The 18,928-nt window shown below is 38.4% G+C and overlaps 1 protein-coding gene across 1 annotated transcript; it reads right to left on the bottom strand.

Moving 5' to 3' along the window:
• Positions 1-15,912: 15,912 nt before the first annotated feature.
• LOC146886234 (uncharacterized) lies at positions 15,913-16,344 on the bottom strand. Its single transcript, XM_085673355.1, has 2 exons — positions 16,317-16,344; positions 15,913-16,250 (listed from the first exon to the last, which is right to left on the bottom strand). The coding sequence occupies exons 1-2, from the start codon at positions 16,342-16,344 to the stop codon at positions 15,913-15,915; spliced, it is 366 nt and encodes a 121-aa protein (XP_085529481.1).
• Between the last annotated feature and the right edge of the window lie 2,584 nt (positions 16,345-18,928).

The raw sequence follows: 18,928 nt of genomic DNA, 5'->3' as shown, positions 1-18,928 counted from the left end.
CGCCCACCGTTACAAAGTCAAAAATGAAAATTAGTTGTAGAGCATCACAACGCCTAGTGGTGGAGGAATACTGCCATGCGTGGCCAGCGGCGCCTAGCAGTGGAGGAGTGCCTTCAGGCGGCGACTCTTTGAAGTTGCCTGTTTCGGAGTTTTACTGATAACGCCCAACGGTGCAAAGATAACGCCAGGAGGTAATGATGCAAACATGTTGAAAATGGGTATTTAAACATGTTTCTCATGAGGGTTTTGGGAGATTCCTCATTTGACACAATAGAGAAACACTTTTAGGTACTTGGAGAGCCTCTTGGAAGTTGCTAGGGTGTTAGGAAGCTCTCTCACTCCTCCTTGGGTCTTCTCCTCCATTCATAGTGATTTTCCCCCTTTTGGGGTTGGAGAGGAAGATGGGTTACGAATTGGAGATGGAGACGCGAATGGGAGCCACAATTGGAGCATGGAGGAGTTGCCAAGAACCTTGGAAGAGGGCTTGAATATTCTCTTTGGTTTCCATCTCTTCCTTATTTCTTCTATTTGTAAATCCTAAGTTCTCCACCATGGAGAGCTAGACCTTTTTATTGTGATTAGATGTAATGAACTAAATTTTTGTGTAATTTGTGTTATTAATACATATGTTTTTCCATTTCAATGTTAGTATTTGATTTTCATGCTTAATGTTTGCTTGGATTTGTCCATCCATGCATGATTTGAGGTTCTTGAGGTGTAGGAAAATGTCTCTTGAACCTAGAACTGAAATTGAATACCTAATGGAGCTTGTATCTAGGGATATAACATGATTCATTAGTAATCTTAAGACTCTTAAGCTTAATGCATATTTCACTTGTTGAGGATTTGAGGAATAAGAACTTGATGAGTTATCATAGGCTCAAAGTCACTGGTAATAGAATTTGAGTAATCTTGTGAGTTGATTTTGACTTGAATATGGAATTGAGATGTTTGTCAATGGATGAGAATGAAGTGATTGAAATCTACTCTTGACAATTGTATATACTTTATGTTAAATGTAAGATCCGCGGAATTTAATTAATTAAATAAATAAATAAATAATAAATGCGGGAGGGTTGTGCATTTATGACATTAAAATCGGTTATGTATGATGTGGAAAAGTGCTAGCTCATGTGGCTGAGAGTACTTTGATTGTGTGAGAGGACTTGGGTTTGAGTCCTAAGTATGCCAATTGTGTGTTATTTGTTTTTATTGTTTTAATAATATGTTGGGTCACGTTTTTGTATGAGATAATGCTTGAGTTGTGTGTGTTAGCAAGAAACATAAGTTGACCTGGTGGTTTAGATTGGATTTAGCATTGGGAAGGTCATGGGATTGAACCTGGGTGAGTCAAAATTTAACTCTTTTTGTTAAAAGATGAATTGTGGGCTGAATAGGAAAGGGTGGTAAAGACTAAGCAGAAAACCAAAGTTAATCACAGTCTCGTTTTTTTTACCTTACCAAGTATTAAGACCTATAAAAGGCAACTTTTGAGAAGAGAATAGGGTTTGGAAGTCTCGTTTTTTTTTACCTTACCAAGTATTAAGACCTATAAAAGGCAACTTTTGAGAAGAGAATAGGGTTTGGAAAGCTGTTTTCTGAGAGGTTTTAGAGGGAGGACGAACCCGAATTTTGGTTTAAACTGATTGTATGCTTGTGATTCTGATATGTATTGTGCCATGAATTCGTGCTGTAAGGGGTGAGATTGGGTGTTTATGAGTTGGTACTGTTCTATTGAAAATATGACCTAAGTTTCTGAAAATAATGGGTTTATGCACGAGCTAGGATGAAAATTGTGTTAAATTGGAAATTTGTGAACCTTTTAGAGTCAGGAATTATGCCCATGTGTTGTTGCAATATGTGTACACTGTTCTGGTATGTCTTGGAGTGTGGAATTGGGCATGGTTGATAGTGTGTAGGGATGGCAACGGGGCGGGGCGGGTACGGGTATCATGATCCCATCCCCATCCCCATAATAAAAATTCATCCCCATCCCCATCCCCAAACCCAACGGGTATACAACTTTTGACCCATCCCCATCCCCACCGGGTAACGGGTATTTTCTTATACCCATACCCATACCCATACGTAACAAAAAAAAATCAAACAAAGTAAAAAGGTTAATTTCTTTTTTAACAAAATATAAAAGGAAAACCAATAACCAAGTTTAAAAATATTTCAAATATTTTTTATACTATTAAAAATTTATATTATACCACTTAAACGAAATAGCACAAATAACAAAATTAAATTAATAATAATTCAAATTTAAACATAGATTCTTCATCTTTTGATCTTGAATTAAATTAAGGATTTATGCAATTGAGCACTTAAAATTGAGAATTAAACATTATCATGAAACAAAAAATAAATAATAAATAAAATTATCATAAAGGAGTAAAGATAATTAAATGTGTGACCCAAATTTGAGAATATCCATTTGAACATAACATAACGGAAAAAAAAATGTATAATTAAGATTATGATAAAAGGAAAAGTACCTTGAAGATCTGCTTAAACCTTAAAGAACAAGCCAAACAATTAAAAGAGAGTAAAAAAGTGTATAACCAAAGTAACAAAAAGAAGAGCTACAAAATAAGAGTCAAACATTTTCATGAAAATAAATAAATAAATAAAGATAATCAAATGTGTAACCTAAAAATTATTTCATAGAATGAAATTGAGGAACACCTATTTGAACATAACCATGTACAGAGAGTAAAAATTATGTAATAAGAAGAAGAAAAATTACCTTCAAAATTAAATCTTGAAAAACAAACCAGACAATTGAGAGAGTAAACAAAGTGTATAACAAAAAACAAAGAGAATGAGAAATATGTTATATATATATATATATTATATTATATTATATTATATTATATATTATATTACTATGTATATATATATATTATATGTGTGGATATCTTATGTTTATATATATATATATATATATATATAATTATTTATATATATTATATTATATTATATATTATATTATTATTACTATGTATATATATTATATGTGTGGATATCTTATGTTTATATATATATATATATATATATATATATATATATATATATTTATAGATATATATTTATTTTAAGTATATATTATATTATATTATATAATAATATAAATATAATAATATATATTATATTATTATGTATATATATTATATGTATATGCGTAGATATTTTATGCTTTTATATATATATATATATATATATTTCTTTTAAATTTTTATAAATTTGTAATGTTATAAATTTGTTTATAAAAGATCTCACTAGTTAAATGATTAATTTGTTTTATACGTATATATTATATATATTATATTATATTATTATGTATATATATTATATGTATATTATATTATATTATATTATATTATATTATATTACATGTATATGTGTAAATATATATATATATATATATATATATATATATATATATATATATATATATATATATATATATATAAAAGTATATTTTATTTATATGTATATATACTATATTATATTATATTATATTATATTATATTATATTTTATGTGTAAATATATTATTTATTTATATATATTTTTTAGATTATTTAATAAATTATAAATAGTTTAGTAATTTAAGCGGGGACGGGTATTTGGGCGGGTATATATATATCCCCATCCCCATCCCCATCCCCAGTTGAAAATTTCGGGTATTACCCATACCCATACCCATACCCAATCAAAGCGGGGATTCCCCGTCAAAACGGGGACGGGTTCGGGTGATACCCACGGGCACGGGTTTATTTGCCATCTCTAATAGTGTGCGTGCGTGAACAGATTTGGGGTCTCCATTTCTCGCTCAGGCGAGCCAGGCTCGCCTAGGCGAGAGTGGCAGAGGGGAAAACCTTGTGTTACGCGACCATCTCGTGCAGGCGAGGGGGTCTGGTCCTGAGCGACTCGTCATCTCGCTGAGGCGAGCGTGTCTCACTCAGGCGAGAATACGCGCATGTTGAAGGGTGATATTGGGGACGTCTCGCTCAGGCGAAGGTCTCTCGCCTAGGCGAGATTTCGAGTGTGACTTGTGCAGTTTGGAAGGACTCGTCACTTGGACGAGATGAATTACGATTCTGGGCGAGCGAGGGTCTCGCCCAAGCGAGGGTGAGCTCGCTTAAGCGAGAGTACATGTTCTGCAGAGCTCCTAGAGGCTCGCCTAAGCTAGTGGATCTACCTTAAGCGAGATAGGCTAGATTGGAGGCACAAAGGCTTTTGGCTTAAGTGAGTAAGGGTGTTATTGAGCGTTCAAGGCTGAGTTATATTTGTATTGACGAAAATCGTAATGAGTGGTCTATAAGGCTTCTAAAGTAATCTTGATGGTGGGCTTGCTGGTGTTCCATGGGTTGTGGCCCGGAACGTATCCTTGAGTTGTGGCTCAGGATAGGGGTTAAGCACGTGGCATTCTTTGGGTTGTGGCCCGGAACGATTTTCCTTGAGTTGTGGCTCGGGATAGCGGATGAACACGAGAAACTTTGAGTTGTGGCTCGGGTTGGCGAGTGTGCCTGTGTGAGTGTGCTGGTTGTGGCCAGTACGGATAGGTCCAGATAGATTGCCCTCCTCAGTGGTTGTTGACGAGTTTGGTAATCCTAGGACGTTACGGACTATGTTCGTATTTGGAACTCCACTTGGCGTTACGGTGTGTGATCCGTAGCATGGTTTCCGCACGTGCTCTATCGGTTGTGGCCGATAGGTGTGGCAGCAAGGCACCTGTAGATACTCAGTAGAAGATATAGAACACTGCTTACATGGTTGTGGCCATGAGAAGAACTCAAACGAAGTTTCCTGATGTACTTGTTATGCATGGTGGTGGCCATGTGGAGGGAAGGTAACGTGACTTCCATTAAGTGTATAGTGCACATGGTGGTGGCCATGTGATAGAAATAGAGTAAGATTCTATGGGAAGAGAAAAGATACTTGATATGGTTGTGGCCATGCAGTATAAAAAAGAATTGTGTTGTAGTTATACTATTTGTACGGGTTAACATGTATATGTATATGTGATATGTATTTTTGTATGCTTTAACTGTTAGTTCACCCTATCTGCTTGTGTTTGGCGATGATCGTGTACGCAGTACACGTGAGCAGGTGATGATGCAGGTGGAGCTAGTGAGGCTTAGCTGCGGAGAGGGGCTGTTTATGGGGATTTTTATGTTCATGTTTTTGTCACTCTATTTTAACATATGATGTAAAGGCCCATGGCCTACTGGACTAAACTCACACTTTTGTATGTATGGACTTATTGGTGGTTTTAATGAAGTTTTTACTTTTCCCGTGTTTTGGGAAATGAGGCATTATTAATGAATGAGTTTTTACATAAATGATGCTGATGTAATATTTTGTTTTATTTTTAAATCTGTAATATCCGGTCGGGATGTTACATTAAATTTCTTGTTGCACACCAATTGTTTGATAAATCTTTAAACAGAGTTTCTTTGTGTTTTTATGAACTTTGTTGTCTATTTAAGTTGAGAATCGTCAGATTTGTCATTTGTTGCAAAAGTCCCTATGAAGACAAAGATATTTATTACTTGTTATGTGCAACAAGATACATGCAAAAGGTCATAACATGCACCCACTAATTAGAACCTATAATGAACAACGATATTGTATGTGTTATTTACTAAAACCCGATCACAACGAATGTAGCTCAAGATAATTAAGTCTCTACATTTTCTCGGTGGAAGTTTATAAGCACTAAGTGTAAGGCTCAAACCCGGAAGGTTCCTTACATTGAACTACAATATTTTAATTTAAAAGATGATATATTTTGTTTTATTTTATTTTTTAAATTATGTGGGGGATCGTTGGAAATTTGTAATATAATTTAAAAATTATATAATTAAAATAAAAATTATACTGTTACTCATGTTTTCATAGACTTTTATTTTATTGGTAAATGTTATTTATGAGTAAACGGTTTTTTAAATTGATTACAAAATATTTTTTGTTTAAATGAGATTGATGATAATTGATTCCTATGTCTCCGTTCTCTATAGATACCAACTAGGTACATAGGGAAAAGACAATAAACACATCAACTCACAACAAGTGTTTCAGTCTTATATTCTATATTGTCTTCTAAGACATTGATGTTAGTATTCATAAGGTTTGGAGATCCTTTACTGTACTTGATCGATCTGACGGGTTGTTGTATATTGGAAGAGAAGTGCATAATATTGTATGTTGTCTTGTATAGTAGGAACATTTTCTCTCTAAGGATAGTGTTATATGGTGTCTTAACCCGAATTATTTCTACTCTTTCTTCATTTATATTGTTGTCCTTGTATTATTACTATGTGTTGAACTTGATGAATATTTTATTTTTCATATTTCTGCCTTTTTCTTATAATTATTATTATTTATTTTGATTAACATTTGTTTAATAATTTACATATTAATTATAATATTTTATTTATAAAAGTAACTATTTTAATAATTAATAATTTTTATTTTTATAAATTATTATTTAAATTAGTTATTATAGTTATTATAGAAATTAGCATATAAGCAACATAACTATAATTTTGATGAGAAAAATTAAAGTGACTAAGATGAGGCTGCTGCATGATCATCTATCTGATAAACAAGATGAACAACTACAAGAAAATAACAAATTAAAGTCGATCGTACACGGCCTTTAGAAGTGAAAAATGGAGGATGCTGTAGCGTTTCACAAGCGTCGGCTGTGACGCAAAACGGCACGTTTAGTTTGTTATTAAATATTTTGCTGCTAGTTTTCCTTCTCATTATGATAGTTGACGAGAAAAAGGATTCAATTTGCATGATAATATCTCAACTCTTCAACGTACATATTAATTTCTTGTAATTTCTTATAAAAGAAATTGTAGAAAAACTCTCCCTGAAAATTACAGTAGTAACGGTATCGACAAAATTAAGGCAAAGGATAGCTTTGCACATACTACCTTATTTTTTAATTGCTCATCCACACCACACTAGTTTGGTGCTCCATCACTTCAAAGTCTTTAACTTACACCATAAACTACTTTACAACTTTTATTTTTAATTGAAAAAGTAATTATTGTAGTTTCTTTTCACTGAGTATTTATCATTGTATATTTTTGTTATTAAAAAATTGTACTTTATCAATTGTTCATGGGTGCTAAATATTGTCAAAATACAATTTTCCTTAATCTTTCCTCTACTGGAGGTAGAGCAATTTCGTTTTATACAATATTGCTGCAATACCGCCATACACTTAGAGAGATGTATATTTAGAAGAGAAATTGTATTTGAACAATATATTCATATAATACATATGCAGTAAAATATAGAAATATAAAGATTGTTTATATAATAAAGAAAAAAACATGTTGTAAAAATACTGTAGAAAAAAGTACAGAAGATGACTAAATAAAGATTTTAAAATTTGTAATATTGTCTCACTTCTTGTATGAATTCACATTAATAACGATTTTATTTTATTGCCACGATGCTAGTAACTCTTTCTTTTTTTTTTCAAAATCTACTCATCTATATTTAATTTTCACCTTAATTCTATAAGTAATATTTTCTATAACTCAACTTTTAATAAAAGAAAAATAAAACTTCATATGTTAGAATTTAATCATAAAAGAGAACTCTTGGAATATATATATATATATATATATATATATATATATATATATATATATATATATATATATATATATATATATATATATATATATATATATATATATAGAAAAGTATAAACAACCTTGCTACATGCCATTTTAGTTCCTTGTTTCTGTTATTAAATATTTTCATACTAAACATAATTGCTCTTCAAATTAATTATGAGGGTTGACGAGAAAAAGTTACAATTTGCATTATAATATCTGAAATTCTCCTCGGTATGAAGAAAATAAAGGAAAAGTAATACACATAGCAAGAAAAAGTGATATATGCACTAATTAAGATCACTTCTAAATGTGATCCGTTCATTTTCAAACTTATCATGGGACGCTGTTGTAGTATTTAATAAGTAACATAGTTTGTTTATTGTCTACCTATCCTAGACAAACTTTTCCCACTAATCAACAAATCTATAATGATTTCCATCATATGTTGTCTCAATATCATGCACCATTGATGCCAATTAGAATGGCACAAAATAATAAATAGAAAATATAAAAGGAAAATAATAATATTTAGTCATCTTCTATACTTTTCTAATTGCACTTAGAACCTTTCTTTTTTTAAAACTAAAGTATAATGTGACTTAGTAATAAGAGACGACAAGGATGGGTTTGATTTTTGTACAGGGAGGCCAAGATACAGACTATCTAGGGGAAGATGTACTTGGCTTGGTATGTATATAGAGATGGCCTTGCAAGTGAAAGGGAGAAAAACGGATGAAAGACTGGTGCAAGAAGGGGTCGGGAACATCTTGTCTAGGGAGGTCGAGTACTTCTCAACCCATTATGTCGAATACAACTCACCCAAGTTAAGGGCAGGCTAAATCTTGACTCAATTCGATTATAGACAAGGTAATCTCAACCGAAATATGGACATATAACGGTGCATTCAAGTCTTGGATAGTTACACTAGGATATTCATGGTAGGATATTCGTGGAATTTATTACTATTTATGAAAGGAGGGAAACGACTATGAAAACAATGAAGTCAAGATCAAAATCCGGTAATATAAAATAAGGTCTAGTATTCGAAGGTAAGGGCAACTAACTCAACCCAATTTGAATATACATGTTCTATTGAAGTGTTACTAACTTGAGCATTGGAGTGTTTGTAGGTACCTGCCTCCAGAAGTGTGGTACGAAAGTTATTCAAAGGCGAGTTCCAAGAAGTATATCTAGAGGATAGAAAGTTCTTAAGATAGTTTGGTTCCATTCAAGAACAATTTTCATTTTTTGTTCTCATGTACCATGGATATAAAAAAACAATTCTTATCTTCATGGAAAATGGATGTACATGGACATACTTTTTATTGTTTCAAATATTAATTAAATAAATTCTTTATAAAAAATAAAAATCATAATAAATATTATGATATTGTCAAATATTTAATGTTAATATATATATATATATATATATATATATATATATATATATATATATATATATATATATATATATTAGTAAAGTAAAAAAGAATATCAAATAAATTAAAGTTGTTTTAGTAAATTAAAATGGAGAAAGGCATGAAGAAATGGAGAAGTATTGGAATGAATATAAGGAAGGAGACCAATGGTATATGGATAGGAGGGGTAAATATGCACATGCTTATCTTCATGTTTATACTCAATTTAAAAAATCGGGTACTACCTATTAGAGATGGCAAATAAACTCATCCCCGTAGGTATTGCCCGAACCCGTTCCCGTTTTGACGGGGAATCCCCGCATTGACTGAGTATGGGTATGGGTATGGGTATGAGGAATCCCCGACTTTTTCAATTGGATATGGGTATGAGGAATCTCCGACTTTTTCAATTGGGTATGGGGATGGGGATGGGTATGGGGATGTACATATCCCCGTCATAATACTCGTCCCCGTTTAAATTATTAAAATATTCCCAATTAATTAAATAACCATATATATATATATATATATATATATATATATATATATATATTATTTCTTCTAATTATTTGGTTTGTCATGAAACTCATTTACATTTCAATTATATTTTTCATCTTATCATAACCTTTATGCAATTATGTTTAAAAGATGTATGTCAATTAAAATTTTTTATGTGTCACATTTGAATATTTCTATTATTTCTTAATATTTTCATTTATTGTATATTTTTCTTTCACATGAGAATGTTTAATACTCTCAATTTAAGTATTTAATAGCACAAACATTTCGCTTACTAGGTAATAGAAAAAAAATCATTTACTTATTATTCTTATTATTAGTTTTTGTTTCATTTGAAGAACTATTTTCTTTCCCTAAAACAATTTTTGTTATTTCTCAACCACTGAGTATATATGTTGATATTTGAAAAGTTTTTTTAGATCTCTAAGATATTTTTCAACTTATCATACTCTTAATTATACATTTTTTTTTTCTCTATGCGATTTCTTTCAATAGTCTCTCAAATTGTTTGTAAACATTTGTTAATTTTGTTAATATTTTTATTTCTTGTTTGTTTTCATTGTGTAGAATATTATTTCAATATATTTTATCTAACTATTTTTTATTTTCTAACTCATTATCAATCATACTGTAATTTTTTCACTATAATTGTATAAATAACTTTTATTTACTACAATATAAAAATTTAATGTAATTTTCATGAATTAGTTTTTATCACCATCCAACATAATTGAAGTTCAAAAGATACAAGGTCTATGTTAAACTTTTATTATTATGATTATTATTTGTTCTTTGTATCATTTTGATCAAGTGATGTATTATAACTTTATTAGTGTATAAAAAAAAGATTCATTAGAATTTAAAAAATTGAAGTAAACAAACATTTAAAATATATTTTAATTTGAATATTTGTTGTCCTTTTATATTTCTTAAAAAATATTTTTAAATTTTATCAACTAGGTTTCATTAATGTTTGTAAATTTAATAAATGTGTTGGTTCTCATAAAATTTTATTTGGTATTATAATCTAAAATATAAACAATTATAATTTATTTTAAACTTTTATTATGATTATTATTTGTTCTTTATATCATTTTGATCAAATGATGTATTATAACTTTTATTAGTGTATGAAAAAGAGATTCATTCAGATTTAAAAGATTGAAGTAAACAAACATTTAAAATATATTTTAATTTAAATATTTGTTTTACTTTTATATTTTTAAATAAATATTTTTAAATCTTATCAACTAGGTTTCATTAATGTTTGTAAATTTAATAAATATGTTTGTTCTCATGAAATTTGTAACGTCCCATTTAATTTATAAACGCAATTAAAGGAAACGCCACACATAAGATAGCATAACAACGCAGTCCTGGGGTTCTCAACATCACCCCTACAAAACTAGGCACACCACGATGCCAACAAATGTAGGATAGCTGTTTAACTAAAAAAAATTACAATCTAAAAACCACGAATACAGGGGCCATAGCCCTAAAGAAAACGCGAAAGAAAGAAGCGTGAGATCCAGCCTAGATGGCTAAGTAGCGGAGTCGCCATTCCCTTGTTGCCCATGAGAACCTCGCCCATCTGCTCCCATCAACCAAGTTGATGATCATCGCAAGAGAGAACAGCCACATACATCACAACCATGCAACAAAACGGGTAAGCTAGAGCCAACAACATATTCATCATGCAGTCAAATATATTTTCCTCATCTCATATCCACATAGCAACCAAACATGTTATGACTCTTCATTCAATACACTACGACTCGACTCGACTCATCCGGATACGTATAACTTGGTCGGATTCAGCGGATGCTTGCACTTGTGGTGAATATCCCTGCTCAACTCTGAGCTGCTCATCTCCGAGCTATGTGTTACAAGTGTTACGATGAAATCAAATCTCCCTCACCACAAGGTTAGCCCTTAATGAATTTCAGGCCTCCTGCTACTCTCACCACAGGAGTCAGTCTGCTCTAAGTGAGACTAATTGGCCCCTTAGAGCGTCAGGATGCAGTCCTTACCTTGAATCCTTACCTGGTTATACAGATGGGGCACCACCATGGGCACCCACTAACAGGGGCCATGGAATTACGTCCCGACCACTGAAGCGCGACCCCAGAGGTCTCACCTAGAGACCCCAAGGAATTTACACGCTGACACGGACTAACAGTCATAATTCAGCAATAAGGGAATATTAACACCATATTTACATTTCCATACCGACCCCTTGAGATTAATTCCTCATACGCATCATATTTCGAATCCCTACCTCTGATCATCACCACCCCATGAATCTAGGGCCTCATCTCATATTAATCACGTGTTCCTTTGGTTCCACACCACTCATTCATTTCACATGCCAATATCATACCCAACCCGTCATAATCATTTCATGAATCATGCCAAACATACTTCATGTTCCATTATATATACATATATCACTCATCATACCATCATACTCAACCAAGACAAATCATTTAGGGACAAACAAACAGCCAGCCACTGCGCTGTCTCGCCCAGCACCTCGCTCAGGCTGAGGGGTCTCGCTCAGGCGAGGCAGTCTCGCTCAGGCGAGTCCCCCTCCGCTCAAGCGAGGGCTCAAAACCAGGAAACAGGAACCACTGCGGGATCTCGCTTAAGCGAGATCCCTCTCGCCTGGGCGAGTGGTTCGCTCGCTCAAAAGCTGAGCAAGTCGCCTGGGCGACTTATCGCGATCGTCAGACTCGCTTAGGCGAGCTCGACTCGCCTAGGCGAGATTAACAGTTCTCGCCCTGGTTCACCTGCAACAGATCTATCATTTCGTCCAACCAAACATACAAAACAGCCCACACATCCAGAACAACGATTTAATCCATGCAAATAGCTCACAAACTCAAGGAACGACAGAAAACAAACAACCTAGCTGAAACCCTAACTCCCCGTACCTAGAAAGCGGCTTAACAGAACTTCGACGCAGGACCTTGGAGCACGGCAGTTCGAATGATGGACCTAAGAACTGGCGGAACAGCGGAGGACACGATTATTTTCGGACTTTAATCGGTGGAAAACGAAAGTAAAGTTTTAGGAGGTAAGTACAGTAAGTTTAGAGTTACTTACATGGGGTAGGAATCGTTAGCTGAGCTCTTGGGACGAACTGGTTCAAGACAAGGGCAAACCCTAGCAGAGCTCTAGTGCGAAAGGGGTGACGGCTGCTGATTTCTGCAAGAGTGAGGGTGAGTGTGGAATTAGGGCAGACCTGAGAACTTTATGCGTTGGGCCGGCCTTAGGTCCACTAATCTTAGGGCAGAAAAAAAATAAGGTGGATTTTCATGGGTCTTACATTCTCCCCAACAAGAAAAAATTTTCGACCTCGAAAATAAAGACTTACCAGGTAAACAGATGTGGATTTGATTTTCTCATGTCTTCCTCTAACTCCCAAGTCGAGTCACCCGTCCTCCGATCCCAGATGACTTTAACGAGACTGACGGTCTTCCCACGACGTTCCTCAACCTTGTTATCCTCAAGAGCGATGGGTGGTACTTCCACTGTGAGATCCTCCCTAATCTGTATATCCTCAGCCTCCAACACATGGGCCGGATCAAATACATACTTCCTCAGCTGTGACACATGAAACACTGGATGAAGGTTCGCCAACTGCGGGGGTAAAGCTATCTCATAAGCTACTGGCCCAATCCTCCTCGTGATCTGATACGGCCCAAGGAACTTGGGTGAAAGCTTCCTTGAGCGGAGAGCTCTTCCCATTCCTGTGGTTCGGGTCACCCTTAAGAATACATGATCTCCCGCTGCAAACTCCAACGGCCTCCTCCTGCGATCCGCATAGGCCTTCTGCCTACTCTGCGAAGCCAACATCCTATCTCTCACCATCCTCACCTTCTCGGTGGTCTGTTCTAACAACTCGGGTCCCACCAACACTGCTTCTCCATCCTAATACCAGCAAAGAGGGGTCCTACACCTCCTGCCATAAAGAGCCTCGTATGGTGCCATGCTGATGCTCGCATGAAAGCTGTTGTTGTAGGTAAACTCGATCAAGGGCAACACCTCATCCCAAGCCCCCAGATGATCCAATATGCAAGTCCTCAACAAATCCTCTAACGACTGGATCGTCCTCTCAGACTGACCATCGGTATGAGGGTGATAAGCTGAACTCATGGTGAGCTTGCTACCCATAGCACTCTGCAGTGTCTGCCAAAATCGGGATGTGAACCGTGGGTCTCTGTCTGAAACTATGCTCGAGGGGACTCCATGAAGTCTTACTATCTCCTTAATGTACAATTGGGCCAACTTGGCCATGGACATCCTCAAGTTCATCGCCAAAAAGTGTGCACTCTTGGTCAATCGATCTACTATCACCCAGATGGTGTCATGTCCTCTAAAAGTCCGTGGGAGATGAGTCACGAAGTCCATGGAAATGCTGTCCCATTTCCACACCGGTACCTCCAACGACTGTAGAATGCCACCGGGCCTCTGATGCTCCACCTGCGCCTTCTGACACGTTAAACAAGCTGATACAAACTGAGCCACATCTTTCTTCATGCCCTGCCACCAGAAAGTTTCCTTGAGGTCCTGGTACATCTTAGTCATGCCAGGGTGCAAGCTAAGACGACTCTTGTGTCCTTCCTCAAGGATCAACTTTCTCACCTCTGCATCATCAGGTATACATACTCTGCCTCGAAACCTCAGTATGCCATCATCACTCACGGCAAAGTCTCTGGCCTCCTCTGATCCAAGTTGTTCCCTAACTCTGTTCAGACTAGCATCCAACAACTGCCTCTCTCTGATCGAGCCCAAGAAGTCACTAGATATAGTAAGGGTACTACACCTAATGGACTCGGATCCCAACTCTACCTGTATTCTCATGTCTCTGAACTTCTCTAGCAGTTCTACCTCTTTTATCATGAGATGTGCTGTGTGTACCTTCCTACTCAGAGCATCTACTACTACGTTTGCCTTCCCCGGGTGATATAGGAGCTCGAAGTCATAATCCTTGAGGAATTCCATCCACCTCCTCTGTCTCATGTTCAGCTCCTTCTGATCGAACAAATACTTTAAACTCTTGTGGTCGCTGAACACTCGGAACTGCGCACCATACAGATAGTGCCTCCAGATTTTCAAGGCAAAAACTATAGCTGCTAACTCAAGGTCATGAGTGGGATAGTTACGCTCATGTATCTTAAGCTGCCTCGAAGCATATGCCACCGCCTTCTTTTCTTGCATCAAAACACAACCAAGTCCAAGATGAGAGGCGTCACAGTAGACTTCAAACGGCTTCCCGACATCCGGGATCACTAGTATCGGAGCGCTAGTCAGTCTTCTCTTCAGCTCCTGGAAACTTTCCTCACACTTATCCGTCCAAGTGAAAGGTTGGTCCTTCCGAGTAAGCAAGGTCAAAGGTGCCACTATCTTGGAGAATCCCTCTATGAACCTCCTGTAGTAGCCTGCTAGTCCCACAAAGCTCCTGATCTCCGTGGCAGATTTAGGACTTTCCCACTTTACCACTACTTCAACCTTTGCTGGGTCCACAGCAATCCCCTGGGCGGATATCACATGCCCCAAGAACTGAACCTCATCCATCCAGAACTCACACTTGGACAACTTGGCATATAACTGCTTCTCTCTCAACACACCAAGCACCAACCTAAGGTGTTCTGCATGCTCCTCCTGAGTCCTGGAGTAAATAAGGATGTCGTCTATGAAGACCACGACAAACTTATCTAGGAAAGGTCAGAAGATCCTGTTCATGTAGTCCATGAACACTGTCGGAGCGTTGGTCACACCGAACGGCATAACCACATACTCATAGTGGCCATACCTCGACCTGAAGGCTGTCTTCTGTACATCATCAGCCTTTACCAAAATCTGATGATAACCCGATCGCAGATCTATCTTCGAGAACACTGATGACCCATGCAGTTGATCCATCAAGTCATCAATTCTCGGAAGTGGATACTTATTCTTGATCGTCATCTTGTTTAACTGCCTGTAGTCTACACACAGACGGGAACTCCCGTCCTTCTTCTTTACCAACAACACTGGTGCTCCCCAAGGCGAAGTACTGGGTCGGATGAACTGTTTCTCCATCAGATCTTCTATCTGTTTCTTGAGCTCTACCAACTCTGCCGGAGCCATGCGATACGGGGCCATCGAGACCGGGCCTGTTCCTGGGACTAGATCGATAGAGAACTCCACCTCTCTGCTGGGAGGCAACCCTGGTACCTTCTCCGGGAACACGTCCACAAAATCCTGGACGACTGGTATCACAGACGTCGTCTCCCCTCTCTCCACCTCCATATGCGTGAAGACCATGTAACATTACGCACCGTCCTGTAGTTCCCTCATGACACCCCGAGAAGACATCAACTCAGGCTCCTCCGCATCGGGAAAAAGTAGCTTCTTCTCTCGACAATCTATCAGGATGCGATTGGCGGAGAGCCAATCCATCCCTAAGATCACCTCCAACTCCTGCAGAGGTAGGCAGATTAAGTTCACCCTGTACCTGCGCCCTTCTACCTCCACTGGAAGCCTAGCACACCAGGACGACGTCTTGACCAAACCCGACGCTGGAGTAGACACCGCAAGCTCACACTGCAGCTCGCACACCGGCAAACCCAACTGTTCCACGCATGCATTTGACACAAAAGAGTGTGTCGCTCCAGAATCATACAGTACACAACATCTCATCCCATAAATCACACAATAACCCATAACAAGGTTACCTGAACCTGCAGCCTCAGCTCCGGTCATGGCATATACTCTGCTTGTCGCCTGAGGCCTGTTGCCTCTATCTCTCCGCTGATGCTGGTGAGGAGTCTGAACTGGAGGGCGTGTTGCTGCCCTAGCAAGGGTGGGACAATCCTTCCCAAAGTGGCCCTCCTTGCCACAGTTGTTGCATCTGCGGTAGCCCTCCATACGCGGGCAAGCGTACCTCGGGTGGGGTCCTCCACAGGCCTGTTGCCTCTATCTCTCCGCTGATGCTGGTGAGGAGTCTGAACTGGAGGGCGTGTTGCTGCCCTAGCAAGGGTGGGACAATCCTTCCCAAAGTGGCCCTCCTTGCCACAGTTGTTGCATCTGCGGTAGCCCTCCATACGCGGGCAAGCGTACCTCGGGTGGGGTCCTCCACATGTGTAACATTGCACTCGACCCTGCTGAGGAGGAAGACCCCTAGACCCCTGAGACTGATGGTGGGGCCTATCATACGGTCTCCTCCGCTCCTCATGCCTGGGCTTGGACCCAGATGGTCCACCGATCCTCTGAGGCGGCTGTGGCTGTTGTGTGCGCTGGCCTTCCACCTCGCGCTTCATCTTCTCCATCACCCTGGCCTTCTCTACCAGAGCCGCAAAGTCCTTGATGGACAAAGGAGTCACCATCAAGCGGATGTCACCGCGGAGCCCGTTCTCAAACTTCCTGCATCGCCACTCCTCATCGAGTGGCAGGGTGTAGAAACGGCTGAGGTGTTTGAACCTCTCAGCATACTCTGCAACAGTCTTTCCTCTCTGGGTCAACTGGAGGAATTCCACCTCCTTGGCGTACCGGATGCTGTCAGGAAAGTACTATGATAGGAACCTCTCCCTAAAAGTCTCCCATGACACGGGCTCATCCCTCTCCTCCAGGATGGATCTGGTGCTGCTCTACCAATGCTCCGCCTCCCCCGTGAGCATATAAACTGAGAACGCCAGCCTGTTCTCCGCGGGGCACATCTTGGCGTCGTAGATGCGATCCAGGTCCTTCAGCCATTGGTCCGCGGCGTCAGGACTAGTCTTTCCGTCAAACTTCGCCGGGTGGTGCTTCAGGAAATCCTCTAGACTCCACTCCCTAACAGCAGGTCGTGGTTCAGGACCAAACACAGGGGCAGCCGCCCTGTTCTCCTCCAACTGGCGGAGGGCCTCCATGTGCTGCCGATGAGCATCCTCAGCAACTACTCTCGCAGCCTCCATCTGCTGCATCACAGCCTACTGCTGCTCAAGCGACGCCGCCTGTCGCTGCATGGATGCCTCATGCTGCTGCATCATTGCAGCACTCTACTGCGTCATAGCTGCTACCATTGCCTCTATGGCCCTGGCGATATCTGGTGCGTCCCCCTGGGATGATTGAGAAGCTCGACGAGGAGGTGCCATAGTCCACTGGCACATAGAAAATCACTTGGTTAGACTTGATAAAGGCAAGAATTTTAACTGAACACTTAGAGACACACAGAGAAAGCTAAGCGGACAACCCAAGTCCACAGACCTAAGGAATGACCGCTCTGATACCATAAATGTAACGTCCCATTTAATTTATAAACGCAATTAAAGGAAACGCCACACATAAGATAGCATAACAACGCAGTCTTGGGGTTCTCAACATCACCCCTACAAAACTAGGCACACCACGATGCAAACAAATGTAGGATAGCTGTTTAACTAAAAAAAATTACAATCTAAAAACCACGAATACAGGGGCCATAGCCCTAAAGAAAACGCGAAAGAAAGAAGCGTGAGATCCAGCCCAGATGGCTAAGTAGCGGAGTCGCCATTCCCTTGTTGCCCATGAGAACCTCGCCCATCTGCTCCCATCAACCAAGTTGATGATCATCGCAAGAGAGAACAGCCACATACATCACAACCATGCAACAAAACGGGTAAGCTAGAGCCAACAACATATTCATCATGCAGTCAAATATATTTTCCTCATCTCATATCCACATAGCAACCAAACATGTTATGACTCTTCATTCAATACACTACGACTCGACTCGACTCATCCGGATACGTATAACTTGGTCGGATTCAGCGGATGCTTGCACTTGTGGTGAATATCCATGCTCAACTCTGAGCTGCTCATCTCCGAGCTATGTGTTACAAGTGTTACGATGAAATCAAATCTCCCTCACCACAAGGTTAGCCCTTAATGAATTTCAGGCCTCCTGCTACTCTCACCATAGGAGTCAGTCTGCTCTAAGTGAGACTAACTGGCCCCTTAGAGCGTCAGGATGCAGTCCTTACCTTGAATCCTTACCTGGTTATACAGATGGGGCACCACCATGGGCACCCACTAACAGGGGCCATGGAATTACGTCCCGACCACTGAAGCGCGACCCCAGAGGTCTCACCTAGAGACCCCAAGGAATTTACACGCTGACACGGACTAACAGTCATAATTCAGCAATAAGGGAATATTAACACCATATTTACATTTCCATACCGACCCCTTGAGATTAATTCCTCATACGCATCATATTTCGAATCCCTACCTCTGATCATCACCACCCCATGAATCTAGGGCCTCATCTCATATTAATCACGTGTTCCTTTGGTTCCACACCACTCATTCATTTCACATGCCAATATCA

This window comes from Vigna unguiculata, chromosome 5, assembly GCF_037176805.1.
Source record: "Vigna unguiculata cultivar grain cowpea cultivar isolate G323 ecotype 2 chromosome 5, ASM3717680v1, whole genome shotgun sequence".
Taxonomy (NCBI): domain Eukaryota; kingdom Viridiplantae; phylum Streptophyta; class Magnoliopsida; order Fabales; family Fabaceae; genus Vigna; species Vigna unguiculata.
The sequence above is the reverse complement of the archived record's forward strand: the minus strand, read 5'-3'. Positions and strand labels throughout refer to the sequence as shown.